Source organism: Muntiacus reevesi, chromosome 3, assembly GCF_963930625.1.
Source record: "Muntiacus reevesi chromosome 3, mMunRee1.1, whole genome shotgun sequence".
NCBI lineage: Eukaryota > Metazoa > Chordata > Mammalia > Artiodactyla > Cervidae > Muntiacus > Muntiacus reevesi.
Window position 1 is genome coordinate 146,874,476 of NC_089251.1, and position 17,134 is coordinate 146,891,609.

At 40.7% G+C, this 17,134-nt stretch overlaps 1 protein-coding gene across 6 annotated transcripts in view; it reads right to left on the minus strand.

Moving 5' to 3' along the window:
- Nucleotides 1-17,134, minus strand: part of SPATS2L (spermatogenesis associated serine rich 2 like) — a 184,631-nt gene that overhangs the window by 48,760 nt on the left and 118,737 nt on the right. For all 6 annotated transcript variants that reach the window (XM_065930871.1, XM_065930874.1, XM_065930875.1 and 3 more), the window contains 2 exons: nt 14,320-14,369; nt 11,598-11,844 (listed from right to left, as the gene is read on the minus strand). In XM_065930871.1, coding sequence (XP_065786943.1) covers nt 11,598-11,844; nt 14,320-14,369 — 297 coding nt within the window. The remainder of the gene's footprint in view (nt 1-11,597; nt 11,845-14,319; nt 14,370-17,134) is intronic.

The following is a 17,134-nucleotide window of genomic DNA, read 5'->3' on the forward strand; positions in this document are numbered from 1 at the left end:
ACTGAGGCTCTGCTTCTTTTGTTATCATTTTGTTATCTCTTTTCTTCAGTTTGGATAATTTCTTTTGACCCGTCTTCAAGTTCACTGATCCTTCAGTCTTTATTGTCCAAATTGCTGCCAAAGGCATCTGATGACTTGCAAAAAACTTCAGATACAGTACTTATTAGTTCCAGGGTTGTCATTTCATTCTTTCCATTTCTCCTGAAATTCTCCTCCCTTCACCTATTATATCCACTTTTTTGGACAAAATTTTAAAACATATTGATAATCCTTGTCTGCTGATTCCAACATCTGGGTTGTCTATGGGTCAGCTTCTAATGACTAATCTTTCTCTTCACTAAAGGTCACATTTTCTTCTTGCAATATCTAGTAATATTTTAAATTGGACACTGAATATGGTGGATGACACTTTGAGAAACACTGGGTTTTGTTATTTTCCTGTGAAGAATTTTCTATTTTATTCTAATGGTCATTAAAATACTAGCAATCACTTTCTGCTCTCCCTACTCCCATCCTCCCTTTCTACCTTGAAGGCAAACGTTAGACATCTTATAAAACAAGCTGGAATGCAAATAGGTAAAGGGATAGTGGACTGTTCCTTAAAATACCTTTATTTAATTACCCTGTTTTGTACCTCTCTTTCTAAGCTTGTCCCCCATCCTAAAGGCTGACTCTAGGTCTAGAGTTTCCCCATTTTCTGCCAGGCAGTCAGCATCCCTCTTGCCAAAGCTCCCTCCCTCTGAAGTCTATGCTTCAACTTCCCATACTCTGCTTCATCAGTCAATCCTCTTCCATATGCTTTTCTTCCTCTAGAAACTGAGGCTGTCTTTTCCCTTTTCTTCATCATTGTGGATTTCTATATTTAAAAATTCCTTTACTATAATTTAGTAGGGTTTGTGATGAAGAAGACATAAATTCTTGCCTTTACTTTTCTTAAAAAATTATTGACATGCTTTGCCAAGTTATTTTCTAGTCACTTGGATCCACTGACACTCAGCTGTGGTGCATGTAATTGTACTTACACTTAACTCTCGTCAATACTGAGAACTATCCATTTTCCAGTTGCTAAATCTTAGTATCTACTTACATATTTGACTTGTCCTTGATTTATTTTACAGAGTGAAACATGAACAGTGGTGGTTGTTTTCTATTAACAGCATCAAAGAAAACAAATCTTCCTTTGGGGAGAAATATATAAACTTAGATCCAAAGATTTTCATAATATATGTACAACTATGTGTGTTCAGAGTTGAAAGTCTGTGAAAACTCCCTTGTCTCTTTAGCTTTTTAGGGAAAGCCTTTTGTACTTAAAGGCAGACTGAAGGAAGTATACGCAGAATTCAGGTCTACATTTACAAGATGTATTAAGGGGTTTCCCTGATGGTTCGGTGACTAAGACGCCTTGCTTCCACTGCAGGCGACACGGGTTCAGTCCCTAGCGGGGAAACTAGATCCAACATGCTGCAACTAAGGCCCGGCACAGTTAAAAAAGTAAAAAATAAAAATAAATATTAAAGGATATATTTATTATAGAGTAGTTCTAAAATAATTATTTTAACTCACTGAATTGAGATGACTTCATAGTCTCCTATACAAATGTAATTTCACTAAATCACATCATCTCATATTGATTAACTTAGTATTGTAAGTGGTTCTATTGAGAAAAAAACTTCGATAAAAAATAATTTTGCTATTATAAAATAATGCCTAAAATTGCTAATGTCTGTTACTTAAGGCATTGCCATTCTCTTAAAAGTACTTATGTAAATACAATAGTATTTTCTGATAACCAATAATAAAGTAATCGGTAGTTTTTTGACCACTGATCTTAGTGTTCTTAAATATTCACAAAGAAGAAATGCAGATGGGAATTAAACATTGCAAAATGCTCCATTTTCCTCCTAATCAGTTTTACTAATCAGTTTTACAAATAAAACAATGAGATGAGTGCAATCTTTTTGGACAGCAATATATTAAGAATTTAAAAAATATTCATACCCTTTGATCCCAATAGTCCCACTTCTAAGAAAGTATGTCAAGAAAATGATTGTTCATAAAGATTTATATACAAAAATTGTTCATTACAGCATTGTTTATAATAGCAAGTGGAAACAATGCACATGGACAACAGTTTGGAAATAATTAAAATAAATGGCAAATTCATAAAAACACAGTGCAGCTATTAAGGTCATGTTTTCAAAGAACAAAATGATATGAGGTAATGTTTATAATGTGATGTTAAGTAAAAAGCAAGATACAAAAGTTCACACACTACTCAACGTTTGTAAAAATGAACCCTATATATCTATAAATCTAAAACATTCTGAAATGAAATTTAACAGTGGTTATTTCTAGGAGGTAGGATTTTCCCCCCTAAACCTTACTGTATTTTTCACATCTCTTCAATTAATATTAGTGCCTTTTAAAATTAGAAATACAAAATCCACAATTATCTTTAAAAAGCAGCATATCAACTTAAACATTTTAAATTCAGGCAAGAATACTGGAGTGGGTTGCCATGCCCTCCTCCATGAGATCTTTTCGACCCAGGGATTGAACCCAAGTCTCCCGCATTGCAGACAGAGTCTTTACCATCTGAGCCACCAGGGAAGCCCCAAATTAACCTGTACATATCCATTTATTTATTATTAATAACTCAATACAAATCATGAAAAAGGCTTGAGTGCTTATTATGTCCAGTTATTGTTCTAGACACCAAAAACACAACAGTGGTAAAAGACATCTGTGGTTTCCATCTCATAGAACTTGCAGCCTCAAAGGAAGACACATAAACCACACCACCACATAAACAAATGTAGAATTACAACTGTGATAAGCTTTATGAAAAAAAAAAAAGCTCACAGTCCTGAAATCTACAACTGGCATGTATTTGACTTAGGGATATGAGGAATGAATTCTCCACAGAAGAAAGAACTAAGCTCACCTGAAATCACATAAAACACGAATCAGATGAAGAGGGAAGGAAACTGCATTCCAGGCAGAGAGCGTCTGAGGCAGTTAAATTGTTGCCTCTCGATTCTAAATCTACCCTTGTTTGCCCTACTTTGTGATAACTAGCGGTGGACCCTGTAAACAATTTTCTTTTGCCAGTTGGTAGATTGCTAGCTTTGTTAGGAGAGGGCAACAAAGGGTCCCGTGCAAGGTGATGAGGGCAGAAATACACTTTTCTTTTTGGTCCTTCACCATTATTATTATCCCCTACAGGAGCCAGCAGCCACGCAGAGGAGTTTCAGATGCACGCTCATGCCATGTTCCCTGACTCCCTCTCAGTGGCGATGGCTTTGAGCAGTTCCAGTCCATCTCCACTCTCCGGCAGTGGTGGGTTTCGTCTATAGAACAGCTCGGCCCAGGCCCTATGCCAAGATCTTTTGTCACCATGAGGCTGTGAGCATGTTCCTCTGGTAGTCATTGACTATTTACCAGAAGGACTGATGCTGAAGCTGGGGCTCCAAAACTCTGGCCACCGGATGCAAAGAGCCAACTTGTTAGAAGAGACCCTGATGCTAGGAAAGATGGAGGGCAGGAGGAGAAGGGGACGACAGAGGAGGAGATGGTTGGGTGGCATCACTGATTCAATGGACACGAGTTTGAGCAAACTCCGGGAGACAGTGCAGGACAGGGAAGCCTGCTGTGTTGCAGTCCATGGGGTTGCAAAGAGTCAGACATGACTGAGGACCGAACAAGAGTGAACAGCTGGTAGCCACACACCTTATTTGATGAGGACAGAATCTAGTTTCAGACTAGGGGAATCTCCCAGTCCTACTTCCCTTATTGTCCAGCCTTCTTGGAAAGAGTAACTGTTCTCTTGACAAGCCTAGGCCCCTGCGAGTCCTCACTTACCCATCTAGTAGTTAGCCACCTCCGGCTGTTTTAGTTATCAGTTCTTGCTATTACATTCCACCCATTTGAATAACCAGTGTGGCCTCTGTCTCCTGACTTAAACCTGACTGATGTCACAGCCCCTGTGTGGGACTAAGAGGAGCCCAGTATGGCTGAAGCAAGGAGCAAGAATCAACACACCAGATCATGAGGCTGGAATGGGACACAGGGGCCAGAATATGCTGGGTCTACGGGCCAGAGTAAGACTTTTGGTCTTTATCTTTAAGAGTCCAAATATGTGTTATCTGAAGAGATTACAGGCTAGACAATGATTTAGAGGGGAACAGAATGAATGCCAGGTGATTAAGGAGTGGATTACTATAGTAGCAGAGACAAGAGAAGATGGTTTAGATGGGAATGTAGAGATCAAGACAGTGAGAAATGGATGGATGCCAGGAATATTTGAAAAAGAAAATCAATAGGACTTGGTGATCAATTGGATATCACGGGAGAGGAAGATGTCTTGACTGATGCCTAGATTTCTGACTTGCTTCAGGATGGATGGATGGTACACTAAGATCAGAAAGCTAAGACTGGGAAGGGAGATCAGGAGTTTGTTTTGAGCATGATGTTAGAGTGCTTTGAAATATCAAAGTGAAAATATCAAGTAGGAGTCTAAGTTCAGAGAGTAGCCTCAACTGGGATGAGGAGTATGTGAGCCAGCATACACAATCAAAGCTACAGCATGACTGAGATGATCTAAGAAGAGAGAGCTTTATGTGAGAAAGGACTTGGGACTAACACGGCCGTGATGAGCCTCAACAATTAACAGCCAGTTAGGGGAGAAGAACCCTCAAAGGAAACACAGAAGCAATGAAGATGGAGGGGAGAAATCAGGAAAAGTGTCAGGTCATATACACCAAAGGGAAAAGATATGATGGTTAAGGATAGAGTGGTCAATAGTCCTGCAAGGAAAAGGTAACATAAGGATTGGAAAAACATCTGCTAGATTCAATATGTGGAGGCCAATGGTAAACTCAGTGGGGGCAATTTCTTTGGAGTGATGGGACCTTAATAAATTGATAAGTGAGAGAGAGGTGAAGACATGGAGACAGTGAGTAAAGATAATTTTCTTAAGATATTATAGTGATGAAACCCCAAGAAAACCCTTTTCACATTACAATTATTGTATACCTTCATTCTTCTATCACTACATGACAGGGTAATTAACAGAAAATCAGAGGAGGCAATAACTTTGGAACAAAGACTTAAACAGATAGGTGTATTCTATTCTGTAAAACTGGATCAGCTCAGATCAAGCTGGGAACTTTCTGACTGGAAACCAGTCTTTTAGTTTATATTGTCTTCACAAAGTCTTAAACGTCATTAATACCTTTAAAGGTTTCAGTTCAGTTCAATTCAGTCGCTCATACCCCATGGACTGCAGCATGCCAGGCTTCCCTGTCCATCACCAACTCCCGGAGTCCACCCAAACTCATGTCGACTGAGTCGGTGATGCCATCCAACCATCTTATCCTCTGTCGTCCCCTTCTCCTCCCACTTTCAATCTTTCCCAGCAACAGGGTCTTTTCAAATGAGTCAGCTCTTCTCATCAGGTGGCCAAAGTTTTGGAGTTTCAGCTTCAGCATCAGTCCTTCCAATGAATACTCAGGACTGATTTCCTTTAGGATGGTCTGGTTGGATCTCCTTGCAGTCCAAGAAATTAATGGAAGGCATTTTATTCTTTGCAAGGAGTGCATTCCATTTAATTAAGTCTGTTTGTAACTGAAACCTTGTAACTAACAAGGTTTGAGTGGGAAGTTGGGAAGGTATCAACTATTCAGAGATGAGATGGCTTGAATTTTTGCTGTAGGGATGCAGCAAAAGTAGTTTTCAAATGAGAAAGGGAAGGGACAGGGCTCTGGAGTTCACTCTACCCGGGTGACAGAAAAATACCCGAGGGGTTTGATACATCCCGTGTCCTTGTGTCCCTACGTCCTACGCCTGTCTCCGTCTCCTGCTTTATGACACTCAGAGAAGGAAGCAGGGGTCTAAGACACTGAGGACACGCTGGAAGGTGGCCTCTAATGTTACCTGAATGGTTCAGACACCATGCCGCTGGACGCTGAGTGACTGAACAACACTCAGCAACAGACAGGAGTCCACACTAAGGCATCAGATGCCAAAATACAGAGTGAGAATAATGATAAATGTGCCTTACACTATACGCTTCAAAATGCCCGTTCACACGGCAGTACTTAATGTCAGCTACATACACTAGCCAAGTGCTATATCTCTAATTAAAAACCAGTGGTTACAACGCTACAAGGGCTTGAGCTAAAATAATCCTTAATTAAGGTTTAAATAAAACAGTGGCTGTTTAGACCAGGATAGGCTGATGTCAGAGAACGTGAACAGGGGCACCCTCAGCATCCACACCTCCTCTTCACCCACTCACAGAGGGCCTTGTCTGAAGCTGCTACCCACACCCTTCTTCCTGCCCCAGTCTCTCTCCCACCTGCTGCCCTCACAACATTTACTATCACCCATAAGCATTTAAACTTCCCTGGTGGCTCAGAGGGTAAAGAATCAGCCAGCAGTGCAGGATACCCGAGCACAATCCCTGGGTCAGAAGACCCTCTGGAGAAGGAAATGGCAACCCACTCCAGCATTCTTGCCTGGAGAATTCCAGGACAGAGGAGCCTGGCAGGCTGCAGTCCATAGGGTCACAAAGAGTTGGACACCACTGAGCGACTAACACTTTCACATAAACATTTTGGGGCATTCTGGTTTAGTGTGCATCTCTGCTCCCCACTCCCCACCAAAGAACATAAACTCCAGGAGGGCAAAAACTTTTTTATTTTGTTTACTTCCTCTAGAAAAATTTCTGGCACATGTTAGATGCTTCCTAGATAGATAAATAAATGACTTCAGGGTTTACTCTGTGCCAAATACTGTGCTAATCACTTTATTTATCTCATTTACTCCTCATCACAATTGCAGAATATTTTGCAGGTGAGACACAGAAGGGTTAGCTTGTCTAGGGTCACACACCTAGTAAATGACGAGGCCAAGATTTGAATCCAAACATGTTTAATGCTAAAGCCCTGGTTCTTAGCAATGATATTATGTTGCTTCCATCTGAGAGCTGGAATGGCTGAAATCTTGGAATATACACATTTGGCTTTTCTATTAAAGTTCTCGGCAAGCTGCTTTCTTCTTGTTGATCTTTTCTAATCCTCTGGTCCAATATAGGGTTTAGAAAAGCAGAGGAGATAATCTTGGAGCTAGGGCCAACAACAGCATTAAAAAGTCTGCTTGGAAATCTTATAGGGAACCCCACACCACAAAAATACTGTAAAATAGTCTGCTGTTGTTTTCTTCTTTTTTATACGAAGCACAAGTGAGGGACAGGCAGCCAACATTCTAAAATAACAGGACCCTTTTCCTCACAGTTGGTTCAGTTCACCTAGAGAATAAGAAAGCGGTTCTGTCCCAGAGGCACGCCGCCCGCAGAATCTGCATGGCGAAGGTAAAACCATGCGGCTGCCCCTGATCTCCCACACGGGGCAGACGCCCGGATGGCGGAGGTCAGTGAACACAGCATGGGGCCTTCTGTTAGAAGCAAGTAACGGGCAACAGAAGAGCTGGCTTCCCAGATGCTTTACAAGATGAGAGGCTAGAAAGGAAGCCTGCTCGGAAGAGGGGCTGAAGACAAGGAAAACCCTGCCCCTAAGCTTATCTCCATGGAGCCGGTTGGTGGCCCACAATCCCGCTCCTTTCCTATTGGATGGAATTGTGTCCAGTGGGGAAAGGACCGCAGAGGAATCTGAGTTCCTATTCTAGCCCATGCAGTGATAAGCATATAGACATTTCAGCATTCTGACCCTTAAGGAAAATAGAGCAGGAGCCACATTTGGGAAAAATGAAACCTAAGGTCATAATGCACTTGAACCATTCAGATAAGAGCCTTAGAAATAAAAGTGACCCCTTGGCATTACTTCTGTGAAAATAAATCTTGATCTACTCCTTGTCTGACTTTGTACTTAGATGCAGATAATCTTGATTGGGTTATGTAAAAGATCTAATTTGAGTGGTTATTAAAAATTCTGAAATACAGAAAAAACTACTCCAAGGCTTAAAAAAGTAATTTTGTACTAAGTTTAAATCAAACTCCCCAACTTCAGAGCTATACGCTGACATGCAGCATTGTCCCACTCGACAGTACTATATTTACAGCCTGAAACGATGAGGCTTTTGGTGGTTATTTTTCATGTGGGAAGTCACACTAACACCCCGGAACCACCTGCACATATCTTAAAACTAACTTTTCCCCTACCAGCAAATGATCCTTTTTAAAACCTTTAGAAGGAGAGATCTTGAATGTCAAGGTGTTATAAAAGATAAAAAACGCTTTCCACATGTTCACAGCCTGCTGCCCAGCTGGGCAACGAGGGCAAGTTTCCCTGAGCCAGTTTCATCACTGGAAAGCTTGATAAACGCTCCACCACCAGCAGACTGGAGATTTCTTTACGGCTCATACTTTGAACTCACTCAAGTACAGAATATCATTATCTGGTTTTGTTATGATTACTTTCCCCTAATTTTTCAATTATACATCTTTCAGGAGTTATGGAGCCTGTGGTTTTAGTAATAACTCTCTAATGCATGCATAAAATTGCATGGATTTGAGTCAGGCTTTTGCTAACCAGAGTTACCCCTGGGGCATTGATCTTCTCAGCTTCTTGACCCCAGTGGCCTTGGTTTACTCAGCTATACAGTGAGGGGATTAAGGGATCTTTCCCATCCGTCCCAGTTTCAAAGGTCTACTCAAAATGGGGCGCAGTAATACACAAGACCCGACACTCATCTGTAAAACATTTAGCAGAGACCTCAGGATTTTTGAAAAATTGAACAAAGCATTTCAGAAGTCATTTGATAGTTTTGGCATCAACCTCCTGATGAATCTTCATTATCTTTGGGAAGAATCTTAGCTAGCTATAAACTCACTTTAAAATTTATGATCACAACAAGCTCCTGGCGAAGTTAATGGTCAGCCAGGAGAATTCTCTTCTTTTTGCAAAAATTTCTGATAACTTTCCACTGTCATCATTTATTCTTTAACAGAAAGATTTACATGAGTAATAGTTTTGTTTTATTAATTATTAACAAATAATACCGACATACCTTAAAGATTTCGTGCTAAACTTACAAAACTGAAGGGATCTTGGGATGGTTCTTTGTGCAATAAAGTATTCTTTGCCAAAAGTTTCATCACAGAGTTCACAAAAGCCCCCTTGTACAGAGAACTCGTCTGCTGGATGTTTAACTTTCAAGGCAGCTCTTCACTGTGAAGTGAAGCGCTTCAATATTGCATTTGCTCTAATGTCATATACTTGATAGAGTTACTGAAATTGTTTTAGGAAGCAGGTATAAATTATAAGTAAATGAACAAATATATGTGCTGGGCTTTTAATGTATGATTGATATCACAACAGCAACCTGAGTAATTAGATTTTGAAAGTAATTCGTGTGAAAGCAATCACAGGCAAAGTTGGGAATGTGCCATTCGATTATTTAATTTCTTTCTCTTGCCCTGACCATAAATCAAAACATTCTCAAAATTGTAGGCAGAGGAAAAGCTGAATTAAAAGATTACTGGAACATCCAGATTCTAAAGAGAAATAGGTTATTTTTGTTGTTTGTTGTAAGATATCATTGTGTAGTAAGGGTTTTCTGAATTACAGCACTATTAATAGTGCTGTTAGGTAATGTTTATGGAAGAAAATTAGAGCTTTGTGAGCAATTAGAAAACTTCTTAATGTGTCACACAGTGTCAGTTACTTCATGCTTCCTCATGGTAATCCCTAATTCAGAACAGGTTATCATGTGATTTTCTGTTTGCACCTGTCTCTTCTGCTCGACTAAACTCTCCCTGTAGGTTGTTGTTCAGTTGCTAAGTCATGTCCGACTCTTTGTGACCCAAGGACTGCAGCATGCCAGGCTTCCTTGTCCTTCACTATCTCCCAGAGTTTGCTCAAACTCACGTCCATTGAGTCAGTGATGCCATCCAACCATCTCATCCTCTGTGCCCCCTTCTCCTCCCGCCCTCAATCTTTCCCAGCATCAGGGTTTTTCCAATTTTAGTCAGCTCTTCACATCAGGTGGCCAAAGTACTGAAGCTTCAGCTTCAGTGTCAGTCCTTCCAATAAATATTCAGGATTAATTTCCCTTAGGATCGGCTGATTTGATCTGCCTACAATCCAAGGGACTCTTAAAGTCTTCTCCAACACTATAGTTCGAAAGCATCAGTTCTTCGGTACTCAGCCTTCTTTATGGTCCAACTGTCCCATCCATACATGACTACTGGAAAAACCAGAGCTTTGACTATACGAATCTTTGTCTGAAAAATGATGTCTCTGCCTTTTAAGCCCCTGTCTTATTCATCTTTGGTTTATTCTAGGAGGTGTTTTGAAAAACTTTAAAAATTTATCTAAATAATTTTGTATGGGTGGGTGTTGGGGGCAGGATGTTAGATGACCCACAGTCACAGGAATCCCACACAATGAAGAACTGCCCAGTGAACTGAACTTTCTCATATCTTCCCAGACACGTGAGATATAAACTCAAAGTATTTTTTGTACAGTTTTCCTATGGATATCCAAGATTTACTTGGACTTCCAGGGTTCAACTACTGTATACATTAAGAGAAAACTGCACTCTCTGGTGTTTATAACTTTACCAAGAGTTTTTCACCATTTGGAAAATTCCATGGCCAACCACAAGGGCAGTCACAGTATTTGAAAGGATAATCAGCAACTGTCAGTCTGCATTTGTAGCAGCTGCTTTCCCAGTGACCCCACGTCTACATTAAAATATACTTATTTAGTTTTTACTTCACATGTCGAATATAAAGAAGCAGTATTCATGTTATCCAGTTGACTACTGTCTCCCTTCGTATAAGTGTAAAGCGATTCATGATAAGTGGGTATGAACATCTGACCATTTTATTAAGCCTTCTATTTTAGCTATTCTGAACTTCTTATATTTTTATATTATTGATGTTCTGTTTCTAGGTAGATTTATATTATCTATGAATTTTATTTTAGGATTTGACATAAAAATGGAGCTTTGGGCCAAATAGTATTAAAGATCACAGGTCTAGTGGAACCCTGTACAGTTGCCATATTTTACAGAAAGGAAATGGGACACTAGAGATGAAATGATGCCCTTAAGGTCATACGGTTGATTAAGAAGCAGCCTTTTGTTGAGTAATGAATATATAGCTGTAGCACAAATAAAGAATATTGCAGATTCTAACACCCTGGAAGATTATATTCTATCGCACGATATAAAATACCAGGAGATAAAATAATTTGGTCTACCCTTTAATAACATTTCCTTTGGTCACCAATTATCCCTCCCTTATCCCAGCCAAAGTGTCTTTAGAAAGAAAATTTCTTTAAGCTGGAATTTCTGTTTTCCTGATGATTCCAATAGAGACTAGAACTATATTTTTTAGATTAAAAAAGTCCTCTGACTTTTGCGGGGCTGGATTGGACATGTCTTCTCTGGTCCTGTTACTTTCCTCCCAGCCCCTACCATCCTGCCTGAAGACGATTTGAATCTATGGATAATGTTGCAGGACAATCTTTTCGTTTCAACAACAACAACAGTCTCAGTGACTGTCCCAGTGGGTCCCCTGCCACCCTTTTCTTCTATGTCTTCCTAAGCAACTTTACTTAAGAATAACTGACCTGTGACCCCACGGAGTGCCTTTGAAGGTTCCTCGAGTATTGAGATCTTTTTCTCACGAGGGGGGAGGGCTGGTTTTTCACTGGCAGAATCAGTGGATGAGCTGTCCTTCTCGCAGCCGTTGATGTGGCCATTTTGTATCTGGGGCGGTGGTGGCGGCATGGGCCCTGCCTCCGGCCTCTCGGCCTTGTCTTTAGCATCTTTGTTGCCTTGATGCTGCTTGGACTTGCTTCGTTTTCTCTTATTGTTCTAGAATGAGAAACAAATGAGAAATGAATATTATGCAGCTCACAAGCACCTTGAAATAGAATGTGAACCCGAGAAAGCAAAATAAGATACGCTATCCTTTTGGGTTTTTTTTGTTTTCTGACTCTTCAAATAAAATGGGTGAAAACACCGACGCCTTTATTAACCACCCAAGTTACTATAAATATCTTCTTCCCCACAATGAGTTGTGTAAACTTTTACCTCATAAACATAGAAAACAAAAAGTTTCCTTTACAAGCAAAAACCAGCAGGAAATGGCTTAGAATAGCTGACATATCATTTGAGCAAATTGAGGGCCTATGTATCTGAATGGTCACAGAGTAAAAAGTCTCATCGTTACTACCCTGGAGGAACTTGAATTCAGCTACTGTGCTCTTGGAGGAGAGCTCTCATTCCTTACAGAGACCTTGGTGGGGGGGAGGGCAGGGAGGACTCTGAGGTTCTGCTCCTCTGGGGAGGAGGGAGACTTGAGAGGGAGGGTGGGAACAGAGAGGCCGGCATCTCCTTGCAAAATGAGGGGGTGGAGTCAAATCCCCAAAGTCCAGGCTGGGTCTTTGAAAAGGCACCCTCCAACCGGGCCACCCCTGGACTGCAGCCACCCTGTCCAGGAAGTCCCAGAATCAAGCATTTTCAAACCAATGTGGGTCCACCTGAATTCTGTGCCCCTGGAATACTTGGCTGCGAGCTCAACAGAACTATAAGACTTTTCTTACATATAGCTCAGAATAACACAGCCATGCATTTTATTTCATTTTTTATTTATATCTTTTAGTAATTTAATTAATTTATTTATTGGCCACATCTTGCAGTATGTAGGATCTTAGTTCCCTGAAGAAGGATCGAACCTATGCCCCTTGCAGTGGAAGTGTGGAGTTTTCACCACTGAACCACCAGGAACGTCCCTACCCCGAATTTTAGATAATTGAAATTCTTTAGACCTTGGTAAAGGCCTTAGCCAATGAGAACAGACAAGGGACCTGTCAGGACAGACCCTGGCCTGCCTGCGGCATCAGTATCCCACCAGCTAAGCGTCAGTCCGGCTTTGTTCTGCAACATGTTTGGAAAAGAAATAAGAAACAATTTTCTCTTGATTCGCCTCCCCATTCCCTTTCTTTTCCTTTGAAACCACAAGCATGTCTCTGCATAAGAGCTCCTCCAGGGGAGAGAAGTGCAATGACTGGGTGAAGGGAAGGCCCAGGGGCACCTATTCCCGCAGGAGCCCTGAGTCTCCTAGGCTGGGGAGACCATCTTCCCACTGAACCTCTAAGAAGAAGGCTTGGTAATGAGTTGGGCCTGCAGCTGCCATCTGCTCTGTTTTTCCACATCAGAGAAATTTAAAACCCAAGCCACACATCTAAATTTCTCCACGTAAGTATAAATACTGCCTTTCAATCACTTGCAAATCGTCTTCATTTCACACAGAAGTCTGGGAAGCTATGATTAAAGATAAGCATTGTCAAAGATGGTGGCATACAAAGGTTGAACAAAAGACCTCGTAATTCTCCCTATTCTCCATGAAGCTAGGGGGAGAAGAAGGAAGAAAGGATCGTTCCAGTAATTTCAGTAATCTTGGGAATTTATGGAAGCAATACTGTTTTCATGCGTTTGTTTGTCAAAACCTAGTCCTCGGGCCAGTGATCTTCCCTCAGGGGGACGAGTATACACTGGGATCCCCTTGGGGAAGTTACTTTGGAAAGAGGAGTAGGCTTTTTGTCAAAGTCAGGAAACCGATGACAGGCCTAGAGCAAGATGCTGCAGCTCAGAGGGGCCAGTGAGCACCCATCAACGCTCACAAGACCAGGAAGGCCAGCATGTGCATAGCACGTGTGCCCAGAGGTCGGGACGCTGCGACTACACAAGAAAGCAGAGTGACTTGAATGCGGCAGCTGAAAATCTCCCCTCTGCTCACAAGGAGCAGTCAGTCTGCCAGGGTTCGAAAGAAAGGAAAACAGGCCCCTTACTTACTATGGCTTTAAGGTACAGCCTTTTTCTCTTCCTTTATTAAAAATCTAGCTTATTAGAACTCAGGAAGAATGTTTCTCGGGGCAGCCCTGGACTGATTCTCTCGGCTGGAAAAACATGTGAAAATATATTTAGAGCTTTTCAAGTATCTTTAAAAAGCTCCTTAATGTTTTCCTTTGTGCTGTGGGATATGTTCAGGCAAGTTAACATCTAGAATCCTTTGAATTCTCTGGTTGGGCTTGCCTTAATACTTTAAAAGAAAAACTCTGGGACTTCTAAAGCACACCTGGTGGTTAAAAACACTTGAACAGAAAACAAGGGCATTAGGAGGGAGGGCAGCTTGTAATTTAAGAGAGTCATGAATCTGGAAGCTTCCTGGGTGTACATATTAACATATTTGAAAGAAGCACAAAATTGGCACCCTTGTTAAAATGATAACAACCATGAAGGTTCTGATGGAAGATGTTACTAATTTACAACCCATATCAATCTTACCTTCTTTTTTCCTGTCATATTCCATTCTTTTAGAACTTGAATTGCACTGCCTAGACAAAGACAAAGAATCTTCAACATGTATTCACATAATAAAACACCACACAAAATTCATCTCTGTCTTTCCATCCTGGTAGCGATTTTTTTTTCTGGCTTTTTCATTTGTTTTGATACATCCTACCTTAATAAAAATGCCAGTTTCATTTTTTATTTCCAGATTTTCATTTAATTCACTGCATGATCTTGGTTTTATCGAAATATTAAGCCCCACTACATGAAGCTTACTTTGTTTTATCATTATGTTGTCTTAGAGAAAATGAAATATATCTTGAGAATTTTCTGATAGCTTCATTGCCATAGGTAGAATTAAAATTGTTCTGTTTTATATATGAATCAAAATACCTATAATCTTCTGGCCAAACATGGGATTTTGAATATTATTAACCATGTGCATCCTAACTTTTTGTTTGGCTATTTCTGCTCATTTTCTGCCTCCACTCATTATGTTCACAACCTGCAGGGTAACAAGAAGGACAGATGATCTGATGTGAGTTTTGCTCATGTCACTGTGGATAAGGACAGGATGCAGTCTTTGCAAGGTTCCACTTTGAAACAAAAGAAGCTCATTAAATAACAAGTTGAGTCCCAGGTTCTGCAATTCTCTTCACGTGCATATGGGGCATCGGGCAGATGCAGAGGAAAAGTCTAACTTGACTAAATTAGAAAATATTTTAAAAGAAATGCTTAACCAGCGGTCAGCTACAATAAGTATCTTCGTATAGTCTAAGTTTCTTCACTCACTCCAAGGTGCTAGTGGTAAAGAACCCACCTGCCAATGCAGGAGACGTTAGAGACTTGGGTTCAATCCCTGGGTCAGGGAGATCTCCTGGAGGAGGGCATGGCAACCCACTCCAATATTCTTGCCTGGAGAATTCCCCGGACAGAGGAGCCTGGTGGGCTACAGTTTATAGCGTCACAGAGAGTCAGACACGACTGAAGCGACTTAGCGTGCACTCACTCGCTCACTCACTCCAAACTGCTGGGGGTAATTTCAACAAGTTATTGGTAATGAGTAGACCGGTTGTTCTTATTTAAGTAGGTATTTCTAAAGAGTAGCACTTAAATGTATTCTTTCAACGATTTTAAGCATTCTCATACAATTTCATTATACTAATAGTTCTCCACAATGAGTGTGTTGGCTAAACAAAGATAAACTTCAGGCTAGTCTTTATAACAAATTTCAAATTAGTAGGGCCCCAATTATTGAGTCTACTGTCACTGTTAGATAAGCAGAAGGCCATATTGCTTTGACTAATGTTTAAAAAGACTAATTATTCCTATCCATTCAGAGTTTCCAATTCAATGCCCCTCGAAGGCTTTTTGCATTACATGTACTTGAAATAGTAAGACTGCATGTAAAAGTAAGCTATAATTCAGACTTTTTATTAACTAGGCTGATCTTTTTCTAATTTGCCCAGAGAATGAATGTTTCCCAGTATTTTCCTTTCAAAGAACTTTAGGAAGTCACTTTCACTAGGTTACTTCCTAAGTCACACCTGTGGCTAAGAATTATTAAGGTAGTTCTTACTTATAGCTCAACTTCAATATTCCAAATAAAATAAAATTAAAAAACGTTAAAGACTGTTCTTTTAAATCAGAGAAAGGAGGTGAGTTGTTTACCACTTTCAACTGTAATATTCAATTATTCCTCTAATTTTTATATTTGGACATAAATTCTATTTGCAATTTGGACCATGAGCTTTTAGAGGGTAATTCTGAAGAACCTGTGTTTACAGACAATTTTGAAACTATTATTATTAAACTTTAATTATACCAAAACTGCTTGTAGTTTTTTTTTAATATACATAATTTAATTTATCTATTTATTTTTGGCTGCCCTGGTCTTTGTTGCCTCAGGGACTTTTCTCCAGTTGCAGCCAGTGGGGGCTCCTCCCCAGCTGCGGTGTGCAGGCTCCTCAATGTGGTGGCTCCAGGGCTCGGGGACTTCAGTAGCTGCAGCTCGCGGGCTCGGGCTCCGTAGCGCCCATTCCCCGGCTCTGGGGTGCAGGCTCAACAGTGGTGGCCCAGGGGCGGAGCTGCTCCAGGGCACATGGGATCTTCCTGGATCAGGGATCGAATTCGTGTCTCCTGCATTGGCAGGAGGATTCCTGACCAGTGAGGCACCGGGGAAGTCCTGTTGGGAGCTTTTTAAGCCACTCAGAACGTGTGTTTTAATGTGCCTCAGAAGTGATTCCTAATGACTATTTTTGATTTTCAGTAGTCTTTAAACAAGTTTTCCTATTGACCCCCATCCAAAATGATATCTCAGCAATTGGTGAGTTTTTTAAAATGAGACCTTAATCCTGACAAGGTGAAAATTTCAAGAAGAACAAGCATGGTGCTCTATTTAAATACAATCGGATTTGATGACAGTTCATCAGTTACTGAGCATCTGTGCATCTAATCAGGGTCACTTTGTAATAAAAACCTTCAGGATGGAGAATGTGGGGGCCTCACTCCAACTGAGGGTGGGGAGGCATGGGGATAGTAACCTGTTTCCTTTCCTAGAACTTTTTTCCACGTGAGTGATGCTGGCAAATGAAACTGAAAAGACAGTTTATCTGAGCCAGGCTGTGCACCTCTCAATTTTTCGTGTGAGACAAACTGTACCAAATGTTGCAAAGCTGGATTAGCATCCCATTCTCTGTATTTCTTACGAATAAAGATTCCATATATGTTCATACATGAAGCAGGAAAAATAGAAAAGTTACTCACTGTGAGTCTGCTTGCAGGTCTATTATGAACCATGTGTGCTAAG